General features: G+C 36.4%; 1 protein-coding gene across 3 annotated transcripts in view; it reads right to left on the minus strand.

Moving 5' to 3' along the window:
* LOC120770831 (zwei Ig domain protein zig-8) overlaps positions 1-26836 on the minus strand; it is a 151174-nt gene that overhangs the window by 33242 nt on the left and 91096 nt on the right. Inside the window, exons 3-4 of one of the 3 annotated variants that reach the window (XM_040098422.1) lie at positions 9908-10032; positions 7822-7893 (exon numbers count right to left, since the gene is read on the minus strand). In XM_040098422.1, the coding sequence (XP_039954356.1) occupies positions 7822-7893; positions 9908-10032 (197 nt within the window). Of the gene's footprint in view, positions 1-7806; positions 7894-9907; positions 10033-26836 lie in introns of all 3 variants that reach the window. The other 2 variants (XM_040098421.1, XM_040098420.1) reach the window with 2 other exon arrangements.

Below are 26836 nucleotides of genomic sequence, written 5' to 3' on the forward strand. Positions count from 1 at the left end.
GTGCATTTTAATGTGAATTTTTAGTGGCAAATGCAACGTTAGTTATAGGGATCATCGTAAACCGTAAATGCCGTTAAATGAAACAGGTAATGGCTTTGTATGGATTTGGCCTAACATATCGCGCACGAATGACAAACGATTAGTTGGAGAGTCATTAAGCCGCAACTGATAGCGACGCTTGTCGCTATAAATTCTATGGTGCCATTTATTCTCCATACATTATCTGATGTGTCACGGAGTATACGTAATATTCAGTTTTAATGAGCATTGCAGAGCACTTGGTATAATGAAAAACTACTGGCGTGTTAGTATTTTCAGAGCTTAATACACAATTTGTATTTGTTCTGAGAAATATATATAATAAAAGCTTTATCTAGTATATCAGTGGTAGCAACATCTAGATATAGCCAACATATATGTATGTTTGTATATGTAATATTGTAGTCATTCTGGTGACAAGAGAGAAGTACTCTAAACCTTTTCTTGAATGTTATTAAATCGTTGCTTTTGTGTATGATTGTTAGAATATTTTGTTTTGTTGTCCTGGATTTCTAAGCTAATTTTGATGCTTTAAGGTGGGCTTATTACAAATTTATTCTTCAAAGCATTGAATGTGCTCTTGTCTTTATGATTATTGCAAATCTTATATTTGAATCAATAATTAGCTAATAAATTTTGTTTTTATATTTTTCTCAGACAGTATTATGGAACTACGCGCCTTTTTCGTGCAAGCTTCACGTGATCTCCACTCTCGCGCTCCTTACCAAAAATATTCGGAAAATGATGCGATTTGAAAAGAAATTAAATGCCGAGATATATAGACTTATATTCTGTTTTAATCAACAAAAATTTTCTCTCTGGATTTTAGAAGTTATTAGCGTGCCCTTAGAAACCAAGATTTCGTCACATTTCAAGAAATCGCTACTGTCTACAGGAGAGTGAAACCTCCACGTCAAAGTTATTTTCACAAAATAATCTCTGAGTTTTAATATTTGATAAAATTAGAAATTGTAAAGCATACTTTTAAAGCGGTGGACGTGCAAGAATATCGTTTGAATTAAGATTTTTGTAAACATTCAGAAGCTTAGTAAAGTTGAAAGTTGAAATTTGGTTGTTGTCCCATGTGCCTCAAATATGGCAAACCATAAAAAATATAGATTTTATAATGGTTACGAAAGTTGAAGCTTTTTTGTATTAACAGTCGAAAATTGCCTGAATAACTTTAAGGAACTAAATAATGAAGAAATTGTTAAAAATATGCTGACATAATTTCAGACTCTGAAAGCAAATATGAGTTTGACATTATTGTCACAATTATCTGGAAACATTTTAGGTTAATCTAGGAAACTTTGGTGAGTTTTCAATCTTCATTGCTTTGTGTACTTGCATGTTTATTTTTGCTCAAAGCGGAACTGTTATTACACATATAGCTGTTATTTACTTTCATGTTTGATGATGTTTGTAATGCAAAATCGAAATAAATATTTAAAAATAACCGAAATCTTACAAAATGTTTGGTAGTCGTCATCATTGAGCTTATAACTATGGCAACAAAAACGGTGTAAACTAGTTTTCCAATTTCTTAGAACAGTATATGGTATACTACTGTGGGTCAAAAATGGTAAGACTTTTTTAGTTCAATTTAGCTCGTAAACTCATTCGTCGAAATTTTTTTCTAGGTTGGTATGACTGTCAATGATCTGTGTCAAATTTTACATCAAAATAATCATTAATCATTGATTTTTCCGATGAGTGAAATTAATTAAAATTTGTGGTGCCGAAATGTTCAGAATTTCTGAGTAGGCCTTGGGAGATAATATTTGTTGCCAGCAAGTGTTTTGATAGGTACAAATTATTCAAAGAGGGTCGAAAACGCGTTGAGAACCAACCACGTTCAGGACTGCAGATCAACAAACAAATAAAATAAAGGAATTTAGTGCTTGAGAATCGACTGCTAACAGTCAGAGACTTTACCGGAATATCGGAAGGATCAGTGAAAAGCATTTGGGCAGACCACTTGAATTATGAATTTCAAAATCAATAATTTTTTTCAAAAAACAACGCCACGTTAACGTCTGTAAAACAATGTTTTCCGACCATCAAGATGTCTTAAATCATATTATTACTGGCGATGAGTGTTGAATCTATGCTAGCGTCCCGAAACACACACGATCAATGGTTTTTGTACCACGATATATGTACATATATAGAAAGTAAGTATCATATTAAATCATATTAAGTATTCGAAGCCGTCTTAAAATAGAAATTTCAACCTTTCAAAACGCTTTTTTGTTGGATTTGCTTATTTTATTCTCGAAATATTAGAAAGTAGTTATTTTCTGTCAAAACAATAACAATTATTAACCGATGCTCGAACTTTCGCCAATTTGAATTTAAAGGCAATGATTTCTTTAGAAAATCAAAACCGTATATTTCGCCCATAATCACCGCCCGAGGTGAACCATGAAAGGAAATTGTTTATTATTCAAGTTGATTTCTTACTAACTATGTAACTTATACACCATTTACTCAAAGCAAACACAGTGATCTCAAAATATGCCGTTGAGTAATATGTGTGCAGGTATGTGACGACACTCACATTAAACAATCTCTTCAAATTTATTACATTCATGCATTGGCAGGTTAGTCTTAAGTTCATTTATATTAGTGCAACTAAAGGTTTAGTGGTTGGTGGGATGTCTGAAGGTATGCGCTCACAAGTCTTTTAGTTTGGACCTCCCAAACGCGCGACAGTCAAGAGGAAAAGCTTCTGGAGATAGTGTCCGACAAGATTCCCAGCCTTACAGCATACTAGTCTACATCAATGTATTGCTATCTGTGTAGATGGTCGCTTCTCTGAAGGAGGCTTTACTCTAGATCATTAAATCTCCTGCTACTTTAACGGCCGCAATCGCGGCTTGGAAAATACTGCAATAGTCAGAAAGCCTGAACCTGGAGTTGATAGAGGGCTCCTGACAGTAAGAAGTCAGATAACTTAAACGGATCACTTTTCATATTCAGTTCGACCGAAGTTGTATCCCTACCCACACTTGTTTTCCAGATATTTATTTTTCACATTACGCATTTTATAATTCCATTTGCATAGCTGATAGTTCCTTTAACCCCCCCGATTTAATTCTTATATTCTTAATTTCAAAAGCAGTTAAGCTCTTAACTGTTTCAACTTATCTGCTTGACTCGTTTATACTTAACTGTTTAATGACAAATTACAAATGAGGCAATCATTCTTCATTCCCTTTACTTCACTTATAAAGCCACACTAGCAGCTTAAAATACTTCGAGATGTGTTGCAGGCGCACTACGAAATACAATATGTTTATACGTACTGTTATCTTCTTTATAGAAACATACATACATACATGTAATGTACTCCCATTTCATTTGCTTTAAACAATGCTTGTATTCGTTCGCATTTTCTTTTCTTCCACTTTTTCACTTTCCACGGCAGATACAAAAAAGTACTTTTAATTACGAGTATGATGAATCATCGTGCAATGTTGCCTTTCGCTGATGAGTTCATTACATTCATAGCAATTGTTTTTGTATGCCATACTTGTGGAAATTTTTCGCTGAGTGTGCGAGAGAAATGCGATTTCAAGCAATTTCACATGGTCTATCAGATACTCTCGAGTAGTTTGCGTAGATATATTTTAAAGTCTTTCATTTTGTGAGCTAAATTAGTGCTAATAAAGGAAGTTTCGAAAAGGTCTTTGGACAATATTTTGAAGTAAGTGTGGATGGAATTATTTTTGCAAATTTTAGTTTGATATAAAGAAGATTTATAAACTGGAAACGAGCATTTATCAACTGGAATCCGTTTAGCAAAATTGATAAAATAAATTCTCAATGCTGTGGTTGTATCACCAACGAAGAGTTCTTGGGAGGTTTTCCGAAGTCACTTATTGTGCTAGATAATGTCAATATATTATAGGAAGTAATTTCGTAAGACCGTATCGGCACGTACCGTGGATAATTCTTGCAGTATTACTTTACGATGAATACGTATATTTACTCAGTAGCAAAAAATTGGTGTTCCCTCTGTGGTCAATGTAATAAAAAAGGTCCGAATGAACCTTCTCGGAAATTATTTTTAAAAATATGAACCAAGTACATCAGTACATCAATAAAAGCTAAAAAATTGTAATTTATGCATAATGATCCTTAGAAAGTTACGTACACAAGGAGGAGAGACGTTGCCAACCTGCTTTTGAATATTTTATACATAATTCTTTAAATATACATATGTGTTTATATATGTTTTCGCAAATGTAATCCAGATGTATTATTTATATATGAATGTATATATATATATACATATATTATATATAGTTATATATATATACATATTATTCTAAAGATTGTATGTGCAAATATGTAACAGAGCGTCTATAATTGAAGCCACTAGGACGATTGCTGACGCTCAGATAATTAAACGCTTTCCATTTCCTTTCTCCAAGCAACAGAACAAAAACAACAATTTATCGCATAAAAGTTTATTAAGTCGATGTCCTTGCTAATAGTTGCTGCTTTAACTGCCTGCGCGGCACAAAGAGATCATATATACACACATACACACAAACGTGCGTACATTTATATACATTTAATATATAATTTTATATAAGAAGACGTTGCAAGCAACAGCGCGAAAAAGCGACACGAAGCTAATTAGTCTCTTTCTTGAGACCCATGCTCGCTTACTTGCTTGCTGGCTTTCTCGGAAAAGCGCTTTTCATCAATTTGTTCAAGCAAAAGCGAATTTATTTGAATGAGCAACTTACAAGACACAATCCCACACTTACTCGTGGGTGCGCCAGCAAAGGAAGTAGTGGGGCAGACATATTAATGCTGAAAGGAACGCTGTGCAGTTTGTATATGTGTGTGTGTGACAGTCAGTTAATTGCAAATATATGAGAAACTGACATTCGAATGAAATGAAATGGTGTCAAGAAAAAAAAAGAATGCGCTGGAAGGAGAATAGTAACTTCTTGGCTTGGATTGTATAATATCTTTAACGTGTTTTGTTCAACATTGAATTTGAAATATTGGAGTTGAAACTGAATCTTATGCGCTGAATTTATTATACTAAATAAACGTGTGGCTATTTGAGGAATGTACAGGGTTACCCACTCGAAGTGTTACCTATTCAAACGACTATAATTTTTTAGTTTGATAATATTTTTATTGATTCCAATGACAAAAATGTATGAAAATAATCAAAAATTTAGAATCCATTCACTTTAGCTCGATATGGCCACCTTTTGCCTTGACTATGGCCCTCAAACGGTCAAAAAACGAGTTGCATGCTGCACGAATGTGAGCTTGTGGTATTTTGGCCCATTCACGTACAATCGCTTTCTTGAGCGCATCCATACTGGTGTATTTTTTAGTCCGCACCTTGCTCTCTAAAATGGACCAGATGGAAAAGTCCATCGGATTTGCGTCTGGTGAATTCGAAAGCCATTGTGTCGACGAAATGAAGCGTGGAACATGATTTTTTAACCACTCTTGGTTAATTCTCGCTTTATGTGACGGCGCCGAGTCTTGTTGGAACGTCCATTCTTTCCGGCCGAAGTGTTTACGTGCCCACGGCTCTAAAGCACCTTCCAAAATATTTTCACGATAATAAGTCGCATTTACTTTGACACCAGGCTCGATGAAAACGACTGGAGAGCGCCCATCAGCGGTCACGGCAGCCCATACCATCACTTGCGATGGGAAATTACTTCGGGTGGCCATTCGTAGGCTTAAATTCTCGTACGTGCGTTCGGTCAAGTAAACACGGTCATTTTGAGAGTTTATGAATTGCTCAATAGGGAAATTCTTCTCATCAGAAAACACAATGTTCGGAAATTCGCCACGTTCGTGCAAGTGTAACAACTCCTTCGCTCTTTCGAGTCTAACTTTTTTTGCTGCGGTGTAAGATTGTGTCCTTTTTGGAACTTGTAAGGCTTGACCTTTAGCTCATTTTTCAACAGTCGTTGCATTGAACTTTGCGAAATTTTCAGCTCTTTAGCCATTTGATTGCCACTTCGACGTGGATTTCGTTCAAGTCGAGCCTTCACTTTTCGAATCATCTCAGGTGATGTTGCTGTTTTCTTATGACCACCTCCATGGCGTTTTGCGATGCTGCCAGTATCATTGTAACGATTTATAGTGCGATACACAAACATTTTGTTCACTTCGAGATGTTTTAGCTGACGAACAATTGCTGCTTGTGATTTTCCAGCCAAATATAAAGCAATCACACTATTACGTTTAAATTCCATCACGTATAACTTTTTTTTCACACGACACAGACTAAAATGTTTTTGTACGCTTGTAAACAATGGAATGATTTGTTATTGGTGTAAATTTAAGCGCGCTGTCATTAATAGTGTGGTAGTTATAGCAGTTTGAATTTGGTAACACTTCGAGTCCTATCATGCTAACAGCTCATGCCCTTCCTATCATGCTAACAGCTCATACCGGATATAACCGTGTGCCCATATTCGGTTTATGTTGTGAAAAAAAGCACCCGAAAATTGTAATTAAATTCCCCAAGTAAATTATATAAAAAAAAGTGTGATATATACATATACATATGTAAATATGACCACGATCTATCAACCAGTTTGTTTACAGCAGTTGCTTAAGTCGGTACACTTCAGTAATGCGTTGCGAATTTTGCAATGGATAAATATATCGTTCAAAGAATTTATCTCAAATTTTGTATTTCTATCTAAATTTTGTGTTCGGAATCATTGTGAATCTTATAAGCATACGAGTGGTATAAAGCCTTCAAAGACGGTCGAGAGATCGTTGAAGATATGCCTCGTTTTGGACGACCTTCGACCTTTTCATTTGAAGGAAATATTAAAAAACTAAAAGATATGGTACTTGAAAATCGACAGGCAAGTGTTGAAGAGAAGGCAAGAGTGCACGACATTTCCTGCGAGTCCGTTCGAATGAGTTTGGTAGATATTTTGGTACCGTTTAGAAGTATTTTTCGACATACAAGACCGTGCGAATTTCGATCCCACATTCAAGGAGAGCATTATAACTGCCGATGAGACATGGGTTTATGAGCTTGACATGCAAATAAGTCAACAGTCAATGGAATAGGGGGCCGAAAACAAAAACAACTACGCCAAAGCCTCTCAATGATCTTTTTGGTATTCGTGGTTTAATGCATCATGAATTTGTTCCGAAGGGACAGACTGTCAATGAGGAGTTCTATTTGAGGAATTTGCGTGAGAGCATTCATCGAAAATGGCCGGAATTGTAGAAGCAGCATTCATGGATTTTACAAGATGATACTTTAGTTATTATATACACTTTAATAACAAATCAGCTAATGCCGTTTAAAAAATTTAGAATAAGAAATGGTTGTAGTCACACTTGACCCCCCACATTCATTTTTATAGAACTAAAATTATTAATATTTTAGCATTATTAATTGAAAAAATAAGCAGCAATTTTTTCATGATTAATGACAACAAATTAAATGTAAATTAAATTAATTAGCCTGCGAATATTATATCCAACAGCGTTAATTGCTAATAGATCGAAGGTCATGCAGGCGTGTTGATTTCTAATAATTTCGTTGCAGAATTTATAACACGCAAACAAAAATAAAAACACAAGGCAGTCAGAAAAAAGTAATAAATAAATATTAAAAAAGTAAAAAAGTGAAAACATGCACAAAAACAGTTTTTATTATAGGAAAATAAATATTGTTAATTAATTATTGTATTTACATTGAAATAAAAAAGGGAATAAACATCAAACATTTTTTCTTAAACAAACCCAATTTACACCCACTCTATCCACGCCGGACACTTTGCAAACCAGAAATGCGGTGCCACCCAACTGGACGGTCGTGTTGTGCGCCATCTGCTGAAACGAAAGCAATGTGGATGGATGGATAGGTGAGGGAGAGTGGGGAAATGAGGAATGTGGTTGATTAGTAAAAAGGAAATTCGATATATTTTAATTTGATATGTGTTATTATAATATGCCTCTGTCTACAAGCCACACTAAAAGATTTTGTGATGTAGATTAAATATCAATTACAATTATGATTGACTTAACAGCTAGCACTGGTGTTTATTTATTTTCAATAATTCTATTCATCAATTGACGATCATAATATCATGTCAACACGCTAAGAATGAATATTAGTACTTTGGGTAGGACCTGGTTATCCTTTCCCCTTAATAATGTAATTTAATTTTTAAGGTCACAACGTGAAATATGGCTCATGTTGGTGTTGTAACGGGTGTCTATACCCCGTTAGGATGGGGAAGATTAGATAAGTTTAACCCCAAGAAAAGTGTGGTTTCAACGAGGTCGTACTAAAGGGAAAAGGGTGTCAGATTAGTAGGGTTAGTGGGGCATGCAAGGAGGCGGCCAGTGTCATGCGGTTACTCATAGTACGCAGAACATATATTAGATTTGTCGGGGTCTTTTCTGGATAAATAGGAGTTTAACCTGCTACAGTATCCACTAGCAAGCTGCACAAGGGTTACTCTCGTTTCTCACGGCAACTCGAGCTCTTCAAGTTCAATGGTAGGTGGTTTGATACCAAGTACGCCATTCACTGAGGGGGAATCGGTGAAGGTGTTGATGGTTCCACTCTGAATGGCGGTCAGTGCCTGTCAGAAGTTAGTTGTGTCCGAAGTCTGGTCGGCGTATTGTTTGATGTTGTCGACATAGTTGTGGAATGACCTCTTGATGCTCCTAGAAGGCGGTTCCGCTTCAAGCAGGTGACTGCAGGGATGATTTTTGCGAAAGTATACCAGCAGGAACTGCTTGGAGAGGAGTTCATTATGCTCCTTAACTGGGAGCATACGGGCCTCACTATGCAGGTGTTCGATACGAGACATCAAGAGGCATCCTATTGTAGTTCGGAGTACAGTGTTCTGACAAGTTTGGAGCTTATTCGTCTGCGTTTCGCTGCATCCATGCGACCACATTTGTGCGGCGCAGTTAAGAACCTGATAGTCGATTGGCTTATAAGTTGTCAACAATGTTGCTTTGTCCTTTCACCATGTGTTGCCGGCCAGCGACTTGAGGATTTTGTTGTGCCTCTGAACTTTGGAGATAATCGCTGTCGTTTGAGCAGTTAAGGAACACAAACTGTCAAAAGTCACAGCTAAAATTTTAGGATTATTAACGTTGAGATCTATCGACTGCAATATTAAGGTCAAGTCTGTACGCCTTCGTCCAGTTTGTGAACATGGTCGCTGTGGATTTAGTGGTGGAGGATTTTAAGTTCAATGCAGGGAGGAAACGAGAAGGTGGTTATTAACGCTGAGTTTACATGGCGCTCCTTTGTGTATTTCAGCGTAACGTAATAGATGAATAAATTTAGATTTGAGAAGCGGGGTTAAGCTTACACTTAGCACTAAAAAGAAATTGTACCTTCAGGCAGAGATACTGTTATGAGGATTGGGTTTTTCGGGGATGTTTAAGCCGAAATTAATATACGTTACAGCAACCTTTGCTAAAGCTTTGGCCTTGGTGGTAAATACTGTATTGGTCTTCACATTTTTGACTACTTTTTGATATAAAATTTGCTATAAGCAAAAATATCAACCAATATAAAGCTCATGTTCGATATAGATCGAAGCTCAGCTTTCCATAAAATAATTTTACAAACGATTAAATATTTTCTAACATAACAAGATATTTAATTTCACTTTGCGATTATTTATATTTCTATTAAATTATGAATGTATAGTATTACGCTAACTTGGCTGATTTTGCACTGTAAGCTAAAAACATTTATATAGAAATATGCTTTCGATATATATATTTTTTTTGGTATAAACGGCAGGTTGTTGGTTTTGATTTTCATATGAAGTACTTACTAAAATTTAATTTAAAATTTCTGCCCAAAACTAACCTCACTATCCTCGAACATCGGACTGTCACTTGTGTCGAGATTGTTATCCAATTTTGAATCGGGATTTATACCGCCTCGCATCCATAGCTTCTTCCAGTCGCTATCGGTGAGTATTGATTTTTGTTCTGAAATTAAGAAGAACAATATAAAAAACATCAATATAAACTCATGAATATTTCAATAATAAACAATGTTTTTATTGCTGCTAAAAATGGACTTAGATTATTAGAAAATTTACTCGAAGTACCAGAGAAATTCGTACTCTAAATAATCAAATCATAATAATAAATCAATTAATATTAATTAGTAAACTCAAAACAAAATAAATTTTTGCCAGCTCTAATTATTTCGAAAGGAATTTAAGTAATTCGATTTATTTGAGAAAAAAATTAATAATAGCACAGTAAGAGCAAAATAAACTGCTTTTGATGCGAGAATTATTTGGAATGCTTGAAAAAGGGGCAGGAATTTCAGTAGTTGAAAAACCAGTAAATTGACGCAGGAATTGTTGTAATAATTATTGCTCAGAAAGGGCAGCACCGAAGGAATGTAATCGATTAAGACGATGACGCTGATATGAAACGCATTAGTGCTGCTTGAAAGGGAAAATTGAGAATTAAAGAAAAAACGAGAAATGAAGAGAGTGGAATTCAACTGTTCAATATCGTACTTTGTTGTGCTCAATAAAATTTTCAATTTATCAGACAGGCAATGCTGTAATGAGTGGGTGTGGCGATTGGTGTCGAACACGCCTGCGAATGCCACTAAGAGCCCACACAACATAAAATTGATTAAAAAACGATGATTTATGAATTGTGAACCCAAAAAAAAAAAAAATAAAGCAATCAAATGTGTCTGGGAGTACGCCACGCAGTAGCAATGTAATTACTACCTATGAGGTCAACAGGGCGTATGAGTGATATTCATTAAAGGTTTGGTTTGGTTTTAATAACAATTTGATTAATTGTGCAAACCAAACAATAAAAACTAGTAATCTCGAATATAAATATGCTTAAATTACCCAAGTATTAATAGAAAGTGATTAGTAATAATTGATAAATAACGAAAACTATTGAATGTTAATGACAGCTAGCAACCTCCTTAATTATACTTAGGACAGCACTTCTGCTCTATTGTGAAACTCAGAATTTTTGATGACATTTTTTATATATGGTGATGCAAGGTTTATAATTATTTTTAATGGGTTAGAAGGGTTTACGGGTTTCAAGAAATCGATTTTGTTTACTGTCTTGTTAAATTCTATAACACCTATGGAATATTGTCCTAAATCTTCAGTTGATCCGGGTAATAGTTTCGGAGATACAGCCTTGAAAACTTGTGCGCTCGAGGCTAGCTATGCTACGTGCACTTTCTTTAAACGCGTTTTTCTCGAAACCGTGTTTATGAAGTAAGTTGGCAACTACTCAACCGACCTTCTTTTGTCGATTATTTGAAAAAATGACGTGAAATTTCAGTGATATTTTTACTTTTCATTAAAAATGTCTGCTAAAATTTAAAATTTCAGTCTGTTTTTCCTTCATCCAAGTTCTTAGTTAAGTTTTTAATTACCTTAGATCCTGCCGACGCAGGCGCAGAAATGGTGTCGCAACAAACGAGTTTAAAATATTTTTTTCCAAAAATTTCAGAATTTCTTTGTTAATAACATATATTTGTAACAATAAAAAATTCGAATAAAATATTTCGTTTTTTATATGAGCTAAAAATTTTTGAAAAAGGCTGTTTTTTATCCGAGGAAATCCATGTAACCCCTTAAATAATACTATTGCAAATGTTTTTCTTACAAAAACGTTCGAAAACCACTAACTAAAAGTGATCGGAATATTAAGTGGTAAAAGTATCTCAACACTTTTTCTGTCACTTCTTTGCAGTCTTCAAGGCTAAGGTAACTTCGCTCTTGCACGTTCGGAAAACCAGGTGAACTAGGGAGAATGGAACTAAGCGCTTGAATCAATTTCTGGTAGGTGAATGGAAGATACAACTATACGAGTGTTTCTGTCTTCACAAAGAAATCCCTAATACTCTGAGTATGATATTTTTTTTTTGGAAAATTGCAACAGAACCTAACTTAGTCTACGTTTATTAATTTTAAAAGCAAAATAAATAAACTTCAAATTGTCTGCTGCAATATTTAATTTTAAATAAATACGCTGATGCTAGTCTGAATTTGGGGTTATTCAGATACCGTCATATGTCTGCGTGGAGTAGTTCTGACTTCGGTTCGTCATAACAATAACGGTATGTTATTATTTTACAGAAATCAGCACTTCATACTTTAAGCGTTCAAAAAAGAGTAAAAATATGTTCAGAAATATATAACATATGAAGGAAAATACATACAATTTTCTGTGTTGACAATGAAAACTAAAAACAAGTTTCGCGAACTTTTCCAGCAAAAACAACATTGAATCAGAACAATTGACCTCTCATAATGAATACGGAAAAATCATTAGAGCCTATGACACTGGCATAAAATATTTGATCCTATTATAGCAAATGCGACATAAATGAGCAAGAACAGCAACAAAGAAAATTTTTACTGGCAATACGAGTGAGCGCATTTATTTTTGCGATTTGCGCAGCAGAATGAATATACAAAGTTGTGTATATGTATCGAGATGTTGTTGTTATTGTACTTATGTGTGATGTCACCAACACCAGCGTCAACCATGACACAAGTCACTCAAGCAAACAAAGGAAATTATGCGAGAAATAAGAACACCATTGACTTTTGTCATAAACTGACACGACGGTGAACTCATCTGCATTAGGGTGGTGCCCATTCGAACTGACTGACTGATCAAAATCAAGTTTTTGCAGGGGTTCTTTGCTGTTTGTGGAGGGTATTATGGCTTCGGCGTAACCGCAGTTAACGTTTTTTTCTTCTTGTTTTAGTAATATAGTCTACTGAGGTTTTATGCTAAAAAACTTTTTCATATGCTAATTTGTGCAACACCCTAATATTCATAAATAATGACTGTAATGAGTATAGGAAATCTACATAGAAGTCAAGTGTGGTTTCCACGTCGCTCATTTGTATGAGTGTATGCTCTCATTATTGAATCGAAGCGAAGCTAACAAGAGCAGTTGGTAGGCATATTTCAGCTACGTTGGCGACATAACCTCAAACGTCCTTAACACGCGCGCAAGTGGACCCCACACTTCCACATGCAAGCGCGCAACACTTCTTTCATTGTGTATTCGCTTGCCATGAGAAATAGTTGAATCGACGCTTGTAACGGCTACCAACACCTACACGCACATTGACACTCACACATATACACAATCACTAGTATAGTTTCCAAGCAGGAGCAGTACGAGTGAGGCCAAATAGTACGGGGTGAGCCACAACGATGACAGAGTGCTTCGTTAATGCTAACAATGAAAAGATCGGCTGTTGATAGCCATGAAAGTGCCGGTCGGACAGAAAAATTCTGCGAAAGAGGAGAATCAAATAGTCAAAGGGACAGCACAGCACAATGACGGCTCCGAGACAACGAAACAAGGTGCTTTATGAAAATAAATACAGCACAAGGCAGCAGTTGAGGGGAAAGAGCTGCAGTGAGTGAGGGAAAGACAACGAATTTACGACCATAAATAATATACTTTTATCATCCGATATGACGCTTTATTATTTCAGCACCATGGATTCGCTATGCCGTACACACATACACGCACTAAATCGCCGACACTGCGGGCTGGGTAGATTGCTGGCTTTTAGACACGAATAGTTGGTAAGTCAGTGGGTGCTGTGTGTTGTAATAGTTGTTTGGACGCGAACCATACAAAGTGATAGGCAGGCAGGCAGCAATTGGCGGCGACAGTTGTTGGGCGGCAGCGGAAGCGGAGAGGCATGTGCCACTGTATGTGGGCAAATCGACAAAGCAAGGCACACGAAAGCAACTTGGCTACGTGTGCAACTAAAATAAAACAAACAGAGCGGGGATATGGTCAGCTGGCGCAGCAGCGTGTGGTCTGTTCGTCGTGTTAAAGACAAAAGCTCAAGTCGTGCAAATCACAAAGGAAATACATAGATAAGTGTCTATATGCTAGAAAAAAATAAAATAAAATATATGAGAGAATATAAAAATGACACTCGCAGGTAGCGCTGTCGCTCACGACTCTACCCAACACACGTACACACTTGCAAAAGCAGGCCATAAGCACCATTTTTAGCTGCGCCAGTGCCTGCGTCATGTTGGTCTGTCGCTGCCATTGGACAAATCTGCTTTTGAAAGATAACAAATGTACAAGTGTTAGCTGTGCCAAATGCTCGCGCCGCCTGCAATTCGCACTGGCTTACCTTGTAAGCGTCCTGACTAATGGCTTATGCATTTGTATTCAGGCTGGATTTACTCATACTTTGTCGGTTGGCAAGGCGCTGCGTTACGTTTATATTGAAAATAATGTTTCGTTTGTAATTTATGTTGTCGCAGTTGTTGCTGTTTTGCTCGCTTTGTGCTCATTTCGGTTGCAAATTATGGCAAACGTGCAAGTGAATTATTTAGAATTTTTATCTACTATAATGTGACGTAAGGAAAATGAATGTTTAAAGCGGGCAGCTGGAACTACCAAATTAGATTAAGCTAAATATAGTACCGTTGTGCTACACTCAGACACAGACTGCTTATCGTATGGTAGCGTTGAAGAAAGTGGGGAGTGTAAGAAGAAAGTGAGTTAAACGAAGCTATTAAAGTTAAGTGAAACTATTATCATGTTTTGTTATTTTACAAAGATGCAGCGCTACAGCGCTTCCCAGAAACTAAATCCTGTTCGAAAGGTAAATATGCTGGAAATTTTATACATTTAATAGAACCTGCGAGACCTTTTCATTTAAGGAGTATCACAGAAGAGTCGTAAGCAAATGTGGACCCCTCTACCACGCAGGCAAGAACTACAATAACAAAGAGCATATTAAGCTGATATTGAGTAACACCAAAAGCTTCGTCAGCATCGGGAAGGACCTCTCCAGGTCGTTCGATACCAAATGAGGTTTTAGACAACGCGACTCCTTTTCGTACGACTTCTTCAATCTACTCTTGGAGAGAATAATTCGAGCTGCAGAGTTTAATCGAGCAGGTACAATCTTCTAAAAAAAAGTACAACTGCTGGATCTTGTAATGAACGAGAATAAGACGAAATATCCCCTGTTATCAAACGAACAGTCGTCGCGCTCGCGACTTGGCTCCCATGTCACTTTTGAGAGTTACAACTTCGAAGTCGTGAAAAAAAACGTTTATCTTGTACCCAGTATTAACACCAACAACAACGTTAGCATCGAAACGCAGTGCAGAATGGCTCTTGCCAACAGGAGCTACTTCGGACTAAGTAGGAAACTGAGAAGTATAGTCTCCTCTCGACGAACAAAGGCCAAAATCTACGAATCAGCCCCGTCCTGTGCCTCCTGTATATTGTAGTGCATGGACGATGACAACATCTAATTAGTCGGCGTTACGAGTTTTCGAGAGAAAGGTTCTGTGGAAGATTTATGTTCCTTCGTGCATTGGAAACGGCGAACACCAAAGTTGATGGAACGATGAGCTGTACGAGATATTCGACAATTTTGACATAGATCAGCGAATTAAGGGACAGCGGCTGCGCTCGATAAGACTTGTCGTCCTAATGGACGCTTTAAAGATTTGAAGAGGAAGACCTTCACCTCTTTGGAAAGACCAGGTCGAGAAGGACCTGACCTGGGCACACTTTGGATCTCCAATTGGCTATAACCGTTTAATCGGTGTCTACGGCAATAAAGGAATCCAGGAAGATTAATAAAAAGGTAGACGATAGAGAAAACTTTGGCCTATTTAAATCTTGCAAACGGACAGCTGATTCGATAGTTCGAGCAGCCATGGATCGGCTACTCACCGAAGACGCAATTTGCTGCTGGGGTGCAGAGTATCGAGAAAGACCTGATGGGTTCATTCGCCAACAACTTGGACTGTGTTCCTGCACTTTATAGAAGATTTTGCCGAAGGATTTTAGTTTGCGGGTTTACAAAATCCAACTTATGCAAGAATTGAAGGCTAACGACCATCAAAAGCGTCGCACGTTCGGTTAATGGATACAAACCGAGTTGGCTGCATGATCCCAGAGGGAATGATTGGTTCATATTGCTTCAAAAATTAATGCGGAGCTACGATTAATGATTTTTTCGTGGCAAGACGATTAACTCTTTGTAGGAGCAATTGCTGTTGAAGGTGGTGAAAAATTGAGACCATATTCTGTAATTGCTTCGAGCCAGCCACAGCTCAATAATTTTTGAAACATAAAGGCAAACCCTTTTCTTTAAAAAAGCTATGGCCATAACATCAAATTAGGTGGAATTTACTTCTTTTTTAAAACCATATCAAACAAGTAAGGAAGGGCCAAGTTCGGGTGTCACCGAACATTTTATACTCTCGCATGATAAAGTGATAATCGAGATTTCATTATCCGTCATTTACATATTTTTCAAATACCGTATTTGTGTATAGTGTTATTCCACTATCATCATTGGTTCCTAATGTATGTATATTATTATACAGAGAAGGCATCAGATGGAATTCAAAATAGCGTTATATTGGAAGAAGGCGTGGTTGTGAACCGATTTCACCCATATTTCGTACATGTCATCAGGGTGTTAAGAAAATATGATGTACCGAATTTCATTGAAATCGGTGGAGTAGTTCTTGAGATATGGTTTTTGATCCATAAGTGGGCGACGCCACGCCCATTTTAAATTCTTAAAAAAAGCCTGGATGCAGCTTCCTTCTGCCATTTCTTCCGTAAAATTTAGTGTTTCATCTTTTTTTGTTAAGAGTGCGTTAACCGACTTTTAGTGATTTTCAACATAACCTTTGTAGGAGGTGGGCGTGGTTATTATCCGATTTCTTCCCTTTTTGAACTGTATATGGAAATGCCTGAAGGAAACGACTCTATAGAGTTTGGTTGACATAGCTATAGTAGTTTCCGAGATATGTACAAAAAAATTAGTAGGGGGTGGGGCCACGCCCACTTTTCCAAAAAAATTAAGTCCAAATATGCCCCTCTCTAATGCGATCCTTTGCGCCAAATTTCACTTTAATATCTGCATTTATGGCTTAGTTAGACACTTTATAAGTTTTCGGTTTTCGCCATTTTGTGGGCGTGACAGTGGGCCGATTTTGCCCATCTTCGAACTTAACCATCTTATGGAACCAAGAAATACGTGTACCAAGTTTCATCATGATATCTCAATTTTTACTCAAGTTACAGCTTGCACGGACGGACGGACAGACAGACATCCGGATTTCAACTCTACTCGTCACCCTGATCACTTTGGTATAGATAACCCTATATCTGACTCTTTTAGTTTTAGGACTTACAAACAACCGTTATGTGAACAAAACTATAATACTCTCCTTAGCAACATTGTTGCGAGAATATAAAAATCACTCTTCTCAAAGTGGAATTATACCAATTACCGTCTAAATGATACTACGTTTTCATCGTGAAACCTTAATAGTAATCATTTGAAAAGATCTCAAGAGCTCGATGGGGCTTGGAATTACTGTCAACATCACTAAGAAGTACAATCAAAGTAATGTTAGGTTATATTTTATGGTTAATTCTCGCAATGGAGATCACACTCCAAAGGTTATAGACCAAAGTTATGAGGTTCATTGTATCTTTTATTGGAATTGTGAAAATTGAAAAAAAAAATGCCGAGTTCATTATTTTGTTCTTCTTTAAAGGACTATGATAGTTACCTTCCAGCAATTATTTCTTCGACTATGGCCAAATAAAACTTGCTGATAATAAAGAATTTAACGAACCCGCGATCTATGTACTCAGGGTAACAAGGAATTAGTGTTGCTAAGTAATCAGAGTTGAATTTGACTACACAAGCATCTGCCAGCCAGTATTAAAATAAAGCAAGCGAAAGCATCATAGAAAGCTTCTCAGCTTGGTATTCGTTAAACACCGATACAGCTTGATCTAAAATAATAAGTAATAGTGTTAAAAAACGTTTGAACAGTTTTGTTAGCAGCTATCTCTCTTCAGAAGACGCAGTAGTAGTATGCAAGCACTATCGAACGTAATAAATTCACTTTCACCTAAAATATATTGTATAAAAGCTGGCTAACTTTTTTAACAAACTTTAACTACCGTTTTCAATGAATGAATCAAATAATGAACAAAATCAAAGTATAACATGAACTTCGGCTAACGGTAAAAGTATATAAGAATGTACAAAATTAGAATACTTTCACTTCAACCCCACTTTTTTCGGCGTTTTACGATGCCTTTAATTAAAAGTGATTTTTATGCATGTACAACGCTTCCGCCTTGCCAAATCATGCTTAAGTCGCTTAATAAATGGCTATACAAAGGACCATATAAATATCCGAATAAAAGAATTGCGTTTCAACCGATTTAATGCGGCACGTGGCCTACATGGCAGCGAAATGAAAAAGTTATAAAATAGTTGGAGCATTGCGCAGACAAAAGAAAAAACAAAAACAAAAAAAAACGACGAAAAATCAGTTAGAAAACTGTTTTCAGGCATACGAAATTTTGCTTTCCTTTTTTGGATTATTTTGCGTTTTTGGTTTTTTTTTGTGATTCCGTTATAAAAGACAGTGAAGCGCTCATTTTTATAGCATCGTAAATTTTTATAGTTTATGATACTTGTGTGTTGTGCTACGCATACCAAGGCACTTGCGTGCTTGAGTGCGATATTTAAAGCATATTTGATGTATACTATATATTTATATTCCAAAAGGCACATATAAATACATACATACATATGTATATCACATACGTTACTTGTGGTTGCCGCCTATTAGCCGGCCACTTTTTCGTATTTGCTACATAAATTTATGCCACGCCGCTTTATGCTGGCACTCATTTGTATTGGTGTGATAATAGTCCTCGCATTACTTTGTTTTTGAGGAAAGGAAAGTTCGTGAACATAAATAACGCCCCATAATTATATGTATATTAATAAAATCAAGTACAACGAAAATTAAACTTTTCTGATCTAAAATATATGGCGTCTAAAACACAGAAAGCTTGTTCTATTTCAACGAAACTATTCCACATAGTTTGTGAACCAATCACTTTATTTAAGTATTGCCGGAATTTCTAAGAACTATTTTGCAGTAGTTACTTTTTATTACTCGTATCTTAGATTTTATTTTAATTTGACATAATGGGAGCTTTCATAAGCGGGGATGAGATCATAAATTATATCGACGAAACCAAAATGGTTCGTGATTACTTGCAGTATCAAGGCGTTAGACATTCGATTCGATTTTATCGAAGCAAAACTGTAAATCATTTACTATTTTCTGTTTACTGGTGGCCATCTTTGAAACCTGCTCAAGCCATATTGAGTCAAGCATTCACAAAAACATTTAGAAGTTTTTAAAGTCACACTTTTAAGTACCTTATATACATATGTATAACCTTTATTTATATCGGTTTATAACCAGTTATATGAGTTATTTGGCTTTCAAAGAGAGTTCCGTATACTGAGAATTTATCCAGATGTTACTTACGATTATGCATTCAAAGATGAATAGTGGATATGACTTTTACATTATCTTCAAGTTTTGGCTAAAACTCTGAGCTTTGCCCTGCTGCACAAGTTCCCTCCAGGCATCTCGGACATTTGCGGCTTCATTGCAATTTTTGAAACCAAGTTTCCCTATGTCTTTCTCGATTTTGTCAATCCATCTTGATCGTGGCTGTGCTTTAGTGGTGAATGCTGTGACCTCTACAGTTTTCTTCTGCGTGCTTTTGTTGTCTATTTTCGTTACATGGTTGAGTCATCTTAGTCGCTGTGCTGTGAGAAAGTCTATAACATTTTCACCCTTTAGTTTACGAGTTTTTCAAGCTTATAGTTCCATCATTTACGCCGCTTCTTTGGAAACTTTTTTATTTCAGTTTTATCCTGTTCGGGTGGCGTTCATGATTCTGATCCGTAGCATAATACTGATCGATTAATTGCTGCATAGTTCGACTAGGGACGTGTAAGGCCTTCGATACTCAGGCTTGTTGAGTTATCAGTACTAAGCTCATATAAGTAAAGACTTTGACAGTTTCAAAAGCGTATTGGTCAATTTGCACTTTTCGTGCTGATTTTGGGGGACACCATCATGTATTTATTTCTTTCTTCGCTAACTCTGAGAATAAGTTGGTCAGTTGTACCTTCAATATCAGCGAAAGTTTTAGATAGTACGTGGAAATATTTGGTGACAATAGCGACGTCGTCCGGTCATACAAATATTTGCGTAGTTCTATTTAATTTTTGTCCAGTTCTTTTGTGTAATTTCTTTCCTCAATGGTTCAATACAGCATTATGAACAAGATTGTGTATGATAGTATATCTTCCTGTCTTACTAAAGTTTTAGTTCTGAGGAATTTGGAATTACTGTGTGTTATCATTTTTTATACGCTTTCGTGTAACAATTCTAATACATTATTTTAGTACTCTGCAAATCCGAAATTTTCCTCTTTTTAAAAGAATACATAGTATATTTAATCAATACTGTGCCCATAACATCAGTATATAGACTATTTGAGGGTGAAAAAAGTTGGTCTATTGTTGATTTCTCGTCCTGGATTGCTGGTCGTTAAAATCATTATACAGGGCGTTCGGATCTTTCCTCATGGCTTTTATTTAATTTTTATGACTTGACTTGATCGCTATTACTTACTTTCTGTATATACATATATGTTTGTTAAAATTTATGTATCTCTGTGAACGAATCTTTGATAGTCATACTATTCAAATAAAATGTAGATTATTGTAAATTTAAAATTTGTTCTTTTTCTTCCTTCAAAAATTTGGTAAGGACATAAAATCTAAAAATATTTATCAGTATCGCAGGTTAAGTCATTATTTGTAAAGGCCTTTTGACGTTCAGTTTTAACTTCTTGTACCCAGCACTGAAACTGAACTCACAGTTAATGCGTGTTATCAAGTAACTAATGTGTTTTGTGATTTACTTTGCAGCATTTAAATAATCACAACATTTCAAATAAAACTAAAATGGTAAGTTTATATACCTCGATATATTATATATATACACATATAGTATGTATATTCACAGCTCAGATTCAACTTTGACTGAATGTTAAAATTCTGTTGGCTTCATGCGCCCACCTGCTGGGAACCACCTGCTTGTGGGTAGAGAACTCATTTGCACTTGAAATATGAGTGCTGCGCTGAGCTGCAGTTCGACAAACAAAAAACTTGGTGGATATTGATTTTCGAACACCTAAAAAGGTCAAAGGTTGCTCGGAGGATGAGTGGTAAGCTGTTGCTTTAAATATTAGAGGAAACAAATTCGAAAGGAATTTGAGTAATAGGATTAGGTTTGTACAAATATTAGTGTACATCCGCTTCATATATTGGAGGGAGAAAGACAAGTCACACGCCTGTTGCTGTTTTCATTGCTGCAAGTCTTATGGTTAACTTGGTTTGGGTCAGAAGTGACAAACTAGATAAAAAAAATGGTCAAAAGTGAAATTAAAATGAAATATTTAAAATATTAATTATTCTATTTGTAAAGTCACATCATTATACTCGGAACAGAGTATTTTAAGTTAATCATGAAATTGATAACACCCAGAAGGAAACTTCGGATACCCTATAAAGTATATATACTACTGTGGGCAAAAAATAGTCTTAATATGTCTTATAGACTTAAATAATTTAAATATCGCTCGAAAACCCATTCGTCGAAATATTTTTTTTCTAGGTTGGTATGACTGTGAGTAACACATGGGGCACATGTCATATCAAAATAATCATTTATAGTCATAAAGTGCATTCGGCGATTTTTACGAAGAGTGAAATTACTCAACAGATGAGTTTCATTCAATTTTGTGTAAGTAATAAAATTTCTGGAGCCGAAGAGTTCAGAATGTTGGAAAAGGCTTTTGATGATAAATGTTTGCGGCGAGCAAGTGCTTCTTATTGGTACTAGTTATTTAAAGAGGGTCGAGAACGTGTTGGCAACGAACCACGTCCAGGACGGTGAGTAAAATAAAGAAATTGGTGCTTGAGAATCGATGGTTAACAGTCAGAGATCTTACCGTCATCGTTGGAATATCGGAAGAATCAGTGAAAAGCCATTTGAAAGGTTATTTGGGTCCAAAAACGATTGGTTTCAAAATGCTTTCCGAATTGCAGGATATCATGAAACGTTTTATTAATGGTGATCCATGCTTACGACCATGACAAAGATGAGCCGAAGCCGAAAAAAAACACGTCCATGCAGATCAAAAATGATGGTCATGTTAACAGTTTTCTTCGTTCAATGAGATGTAGTCCGCTCCGCATTCCTTTCTACTATATGAGCGTTATGCGTCGTTTGCGCAAAGCTATTTGTTAAAAGAGGCCGGAATTATGGACCGACAAGTCTTGCTTTTACCACCACGATAATGGACCGTCGCATACTGCATTGATTTGTTGTGAGTCTTTCGCTATATTTTCAAACAATGTCCTGCCGCAACCACCATTATCGGCTGATTTAGCTCCGTGTGACTTCTGGCTATTCAGCAAACTAAAACGACTCCTCCGAGGAAACTGTCTTGAGTCAATGACTCAATGACTCGCTTTTTTCGATATGTAAATGTTAATTTGTGAGAGCTCAAATTATCTTGATTACGGGAGAACTCTCTGTTATTTTTTGCTCTTACCATTTCCAGCATATAATTGTAATAAACAAAGCTTCTGCCATTTTTTTTTTAACTACCATGCATGTGGAGAATATTCGTATTTACCTTCGTGATTGACGACTAAGCGTTTGAAGTGTCATGCAGTGCATATTGGCGGTTTTACTTTTTTATACGTTTTATATCTTTAAATATATTGATAAGGGTTACACTGAAATACATTGAACATTTCAATTAATCATTTGGGGTCTGAATATATTTACTCCTTTTAACTCTTTGAAGATAAATTTTAAAATTTCAAAAAATAATTTCTGGATTTAATTTTTCCAAAATATAACTTCTTAATACAGGTACAAACAAAGTTTTTAGGTCAAAAATCATTAAATACAAATTTTTGGATTTAAATTTTAAAATTTATCATTTGATTTTCAGGTATTTGTAAGCATAAACGCTTCCTTTTCTATGAAATTATAGCTGCCAATTAATTTCTGCTGCCAGAAGCTCTCGAATTTGTAATTCTCAAACATTTTTTGTAAATATTTACGCAAGCATTGTTTCAACCGAAAAGCATAAATGCACTGAGGTATATCTATACATACACAGTAATTTATCTACAAATACCTTGGGCCCGAGCGAACTCTGGAATATAATTGTTTTGGTAGTTGGGGGAAAAATAATGTTTCATTTTTAATCCTTAAACAAAATATATGCCTCATATATTTATTACACACTGTAGGCATAAAGAAACATAAAGGGCGGCGCAAGATAAGAATTAGCACAAGAAAGCGGTTCCCTATAGAAACCTCATATCTCCACCTACGCACACATAGAAAGATAGGCGCTTTAAGCAAATATTTACTTTTCACTTTTCTGCTTGGCGTTCTCCACTTGAGCAGTAGCTCACGAAAGCGGGGAATAACTTAACTTTGCTGCAAATTCATTTGGGTGGGCACAGCCGAGCGTGGCAGGCACATAGGACATGCAGATAATAGGCGTAATGAAGAATACACTAGGGAGAGATTAGTAAGAATAAGCATGCGCCAACAACAAAGCAGCAAGCACACAAGCAGGAAGAGCGAAATAACTTAAAAAAGGGAAATGCGCAAAAGTTATTCATTTGTATGGGGCAGAAGACTTGCGTAAGAAGGAAGAAGAGCAATTACCAAACCAAACTAACTGCCTCCCCTACAACAAAACCAACAAGTGTTATGTTGCTTAACGATTTGCTCGCCCCAATGCACGCCCACCGTTGTACCGAGTACATTAGAGGCGAATGTGTGAGCCCCTAAATGGGGCGTTGTGGCCGCTTGGTGTGCGTCCTGCTGCTTAACGGTGCTTGCGGCAAAGTGGCAATAGAATTTTGATATTATTTACGATGCGCGTACGTTATTTGACCTTAGCGGCCGAGCATAAATTATCAGTACGCATTCATGTACAGAGCTCGAACGGTCGCACAGAACCTTTATGCGCACAGAGGCTTATTGAAAAAGGGCGCACCGCTAAACACCATCACGCGGATTATCGACCAAATTATGGCGATTTTATGTAGGTATGGAGTTTCAAATTTATTTTCTATTTATGTGTCTGCATAAAGAGGAGAAGACCGAAGGCGCAGACCTGCAGCACAATAAATAGCTGCCCCTACCGAGTGTAAGTTGAACCTGGCAACCAAACTCGCTTGATTTCATACTTAAAGCGCGCTCCAATTTTAGATACAAACATATTTTATTATATATTATATGCGCGGTCTGAGATACAGTACCTTTTTCCGAAGCTTTAAGGTAGGAGCGCCATGCGAGAGGTATATTTGTGGCTGCTTTCTCACATAATGCGTTTTTGGCCGCACATAAATAAAGGTTTACTCAAGCAAACTTATTTACGTCTGTGAAATGTGTATTATAACATATTAGCGAAGTTAAGTTTCAGCCCAAAACTGAGTATGTTAAAAGCGCCTAAAGGTAGGAAACAGTAACACTACTTCCTAACTAAATTCAGATATTTTTCAAATACATAAATCTCTTTTAAAGCTCTCTTCAATCTTATTTGGGCAGCGTAATTAGATAATTTTTTTCGTGCAGAGAAATAATCATTTCAAGCTAATACATTTGGAGTCGCCTAAAATAAATGTGAGATGTTAACATTGGCTCTATTTCTTAAAATAACCGTACATTTGTATTCTTAAATATTTTTGTATGTCATATTAAAAGCGAGTAGTAGAAGTTGGAATAGCAATAACCCTAAGGAGCATGCATCAGCTTCTTTGTAAAATATGGTCGGACGAAAGCATGCCCAACGATTGTAGTTTAAGTGTGCTCTGCCCAATCCACAAAAAGGGAGACACCACAATCTGCGCCAACTACCGTGGGATAAACCTCCTCAACATCGCGTATAAGGTTCTATCGACCATATTGTGAGAAAGATTAAAGCCCACCGTTAACAAACTGATTGGACCTTATCAGTGTGTCTTTAGGCTTCATCAACTGACCAGATATTCACCATGCGGCAATCTTGGAAAGAAGCCGTGAAAAGAGAATCGAACACATCATCTATTCGTCGATTTCAAAGCTGCATTTGACAACGCAAAAAGGAGCTTTATGTCGCTATGTCTGAATTTCGTATACTCGCAAAAATAATATGGCTCTGTAAGCTAACGTTAAGCAATAACAAAAGCACCGTCAAGATCGGGAAGGACCTTTCAGAACCGTTCGATACCAAACGAGGTTTCAGACAAGGCGACTCTCTATCGCGCAACTTCTTTAATCTACTGCTGGAGAAAATAGTTCGAGCTACAGATCTGAATAGAGAAGGCACAATATTCTATAAGAGTGTACAGTTGCTGGTGAACGCCTATGATCTTGATATCAGTGGCTTCAACAACCGCACCATTAGTTCTATTTTTTCCAGGCTGGATAAGTAAGCGAAGCAAATCGGTCTGATAGTAAAGGAGTCCAACTCTAAAAGTAATCAACGCAGTACTCACTGGGGAAAGCAGGGGAAGAGGAAGACCTTCACTCCTTCGGATAAAACAGGTGGAGAATGACCTGACTACACTAAGAATCTTCCAATTGGCGCCAAACAGCGAAAAGGAATAACGATTGACGCAAAGTTCGACTATTTTATTTAATATGATTTTAATCGAAGAGAATTTACCCGTTACAGAAATCTTCCAACTTTTCGATAAAATTATAGCTCCGCTTTGACGACTACTTCTTCATTATCGCTAAATTTCTTTTCAGTGGGTTGGGTTAGGTTCGTTTGGTTCGCTAACCTATTTAAAGATCGCGCTTGGACTACTTTATGTATTCCTTTGTGAAGCCATAAATCAGTTTCAGATGATATAACTCATGTACTGTGCCGCAAACCGGAGTTGCTGGCATTAAGGTAGCGGTAGATTTATTGATCCCAATGCTACCTTCTACAGAGGAATAACTATCCACTCCAATAACAGGGTGCCAATAGTAGCCTCGCACTTACTAATATTGCATTCAAGGCTGATTAAGGAATGCCTAACCACGTTGTCAATGGCATGGAGTCACTTTGTGATAAAACTGCTACGAGTGCACGGAGGAATTGCAGGTAACTGTTAGGCTGACGAGGTTTGTGGTTACTTCGCTGCTCTAACTGTAGCCTTTTTAGTATAAGATGATATCAAGTGCCACCGTAGGACGATTAGACATGGTTACATTCTACTTCTGGAGGAAAAAGTAATTTGCGCAAAAGAGTTAGTGCTAATATCCTATTTAATTTTTTTTACCTTACCATTTAATTTATATTTTGTGTAAAGTTTTGCTAGAAGATGTAAGCAAATCCTCAGAGGAATAAAATAATATTTTAATTTAAATTGAAGCCTTAGCTGTTTCTAAAATACCTCCAACGCTTAATTACCTTCAGCGCGCTTTCCTAATTCAGAAATAACGAGCCGTCTGAGTTGAATTACCGTCAAAGTTTCAAACTAAACAAGCTATCAATGGAGTTTGATTAACATAGCTGGGGAATTCCAATAGTTACTATCTTGAAAGTTTATTGACAGAGATTAAAGCGGAATTAATTATAATGTAATAAAAGAAAATTAGAGGGAAAATTTATTTCAATCTTACCGTAAAACAAAAGTGAATCACAAATGAGAGAGCAGGTTACGTCTATGAGAGCATTACATAACATTTTAATCGAACAGTATAAATAAATTTTATAGACACATGTACAACTATGTATGCAAAAAATATAATTAGTATACAGTTATGAGTTCTTATAATGGGTTGT

This window comes from Bactrocera tryoni, chromosome 3 (assembly GCF_016617805.1).
Source record: "Bactrocera tryoni isolate S06 chromosome 3, CSIRO_BtryS06_freeze2, whole genome shotgun sequence".
In the NCBI taxonomy this organism is placed as follows: domain Eukaryota; kingdom Metazoa; phylum Arthropoda; class Insecta; order Diptera; family Tephritidae; genus Bactrocera; species Bactrocera tryoni.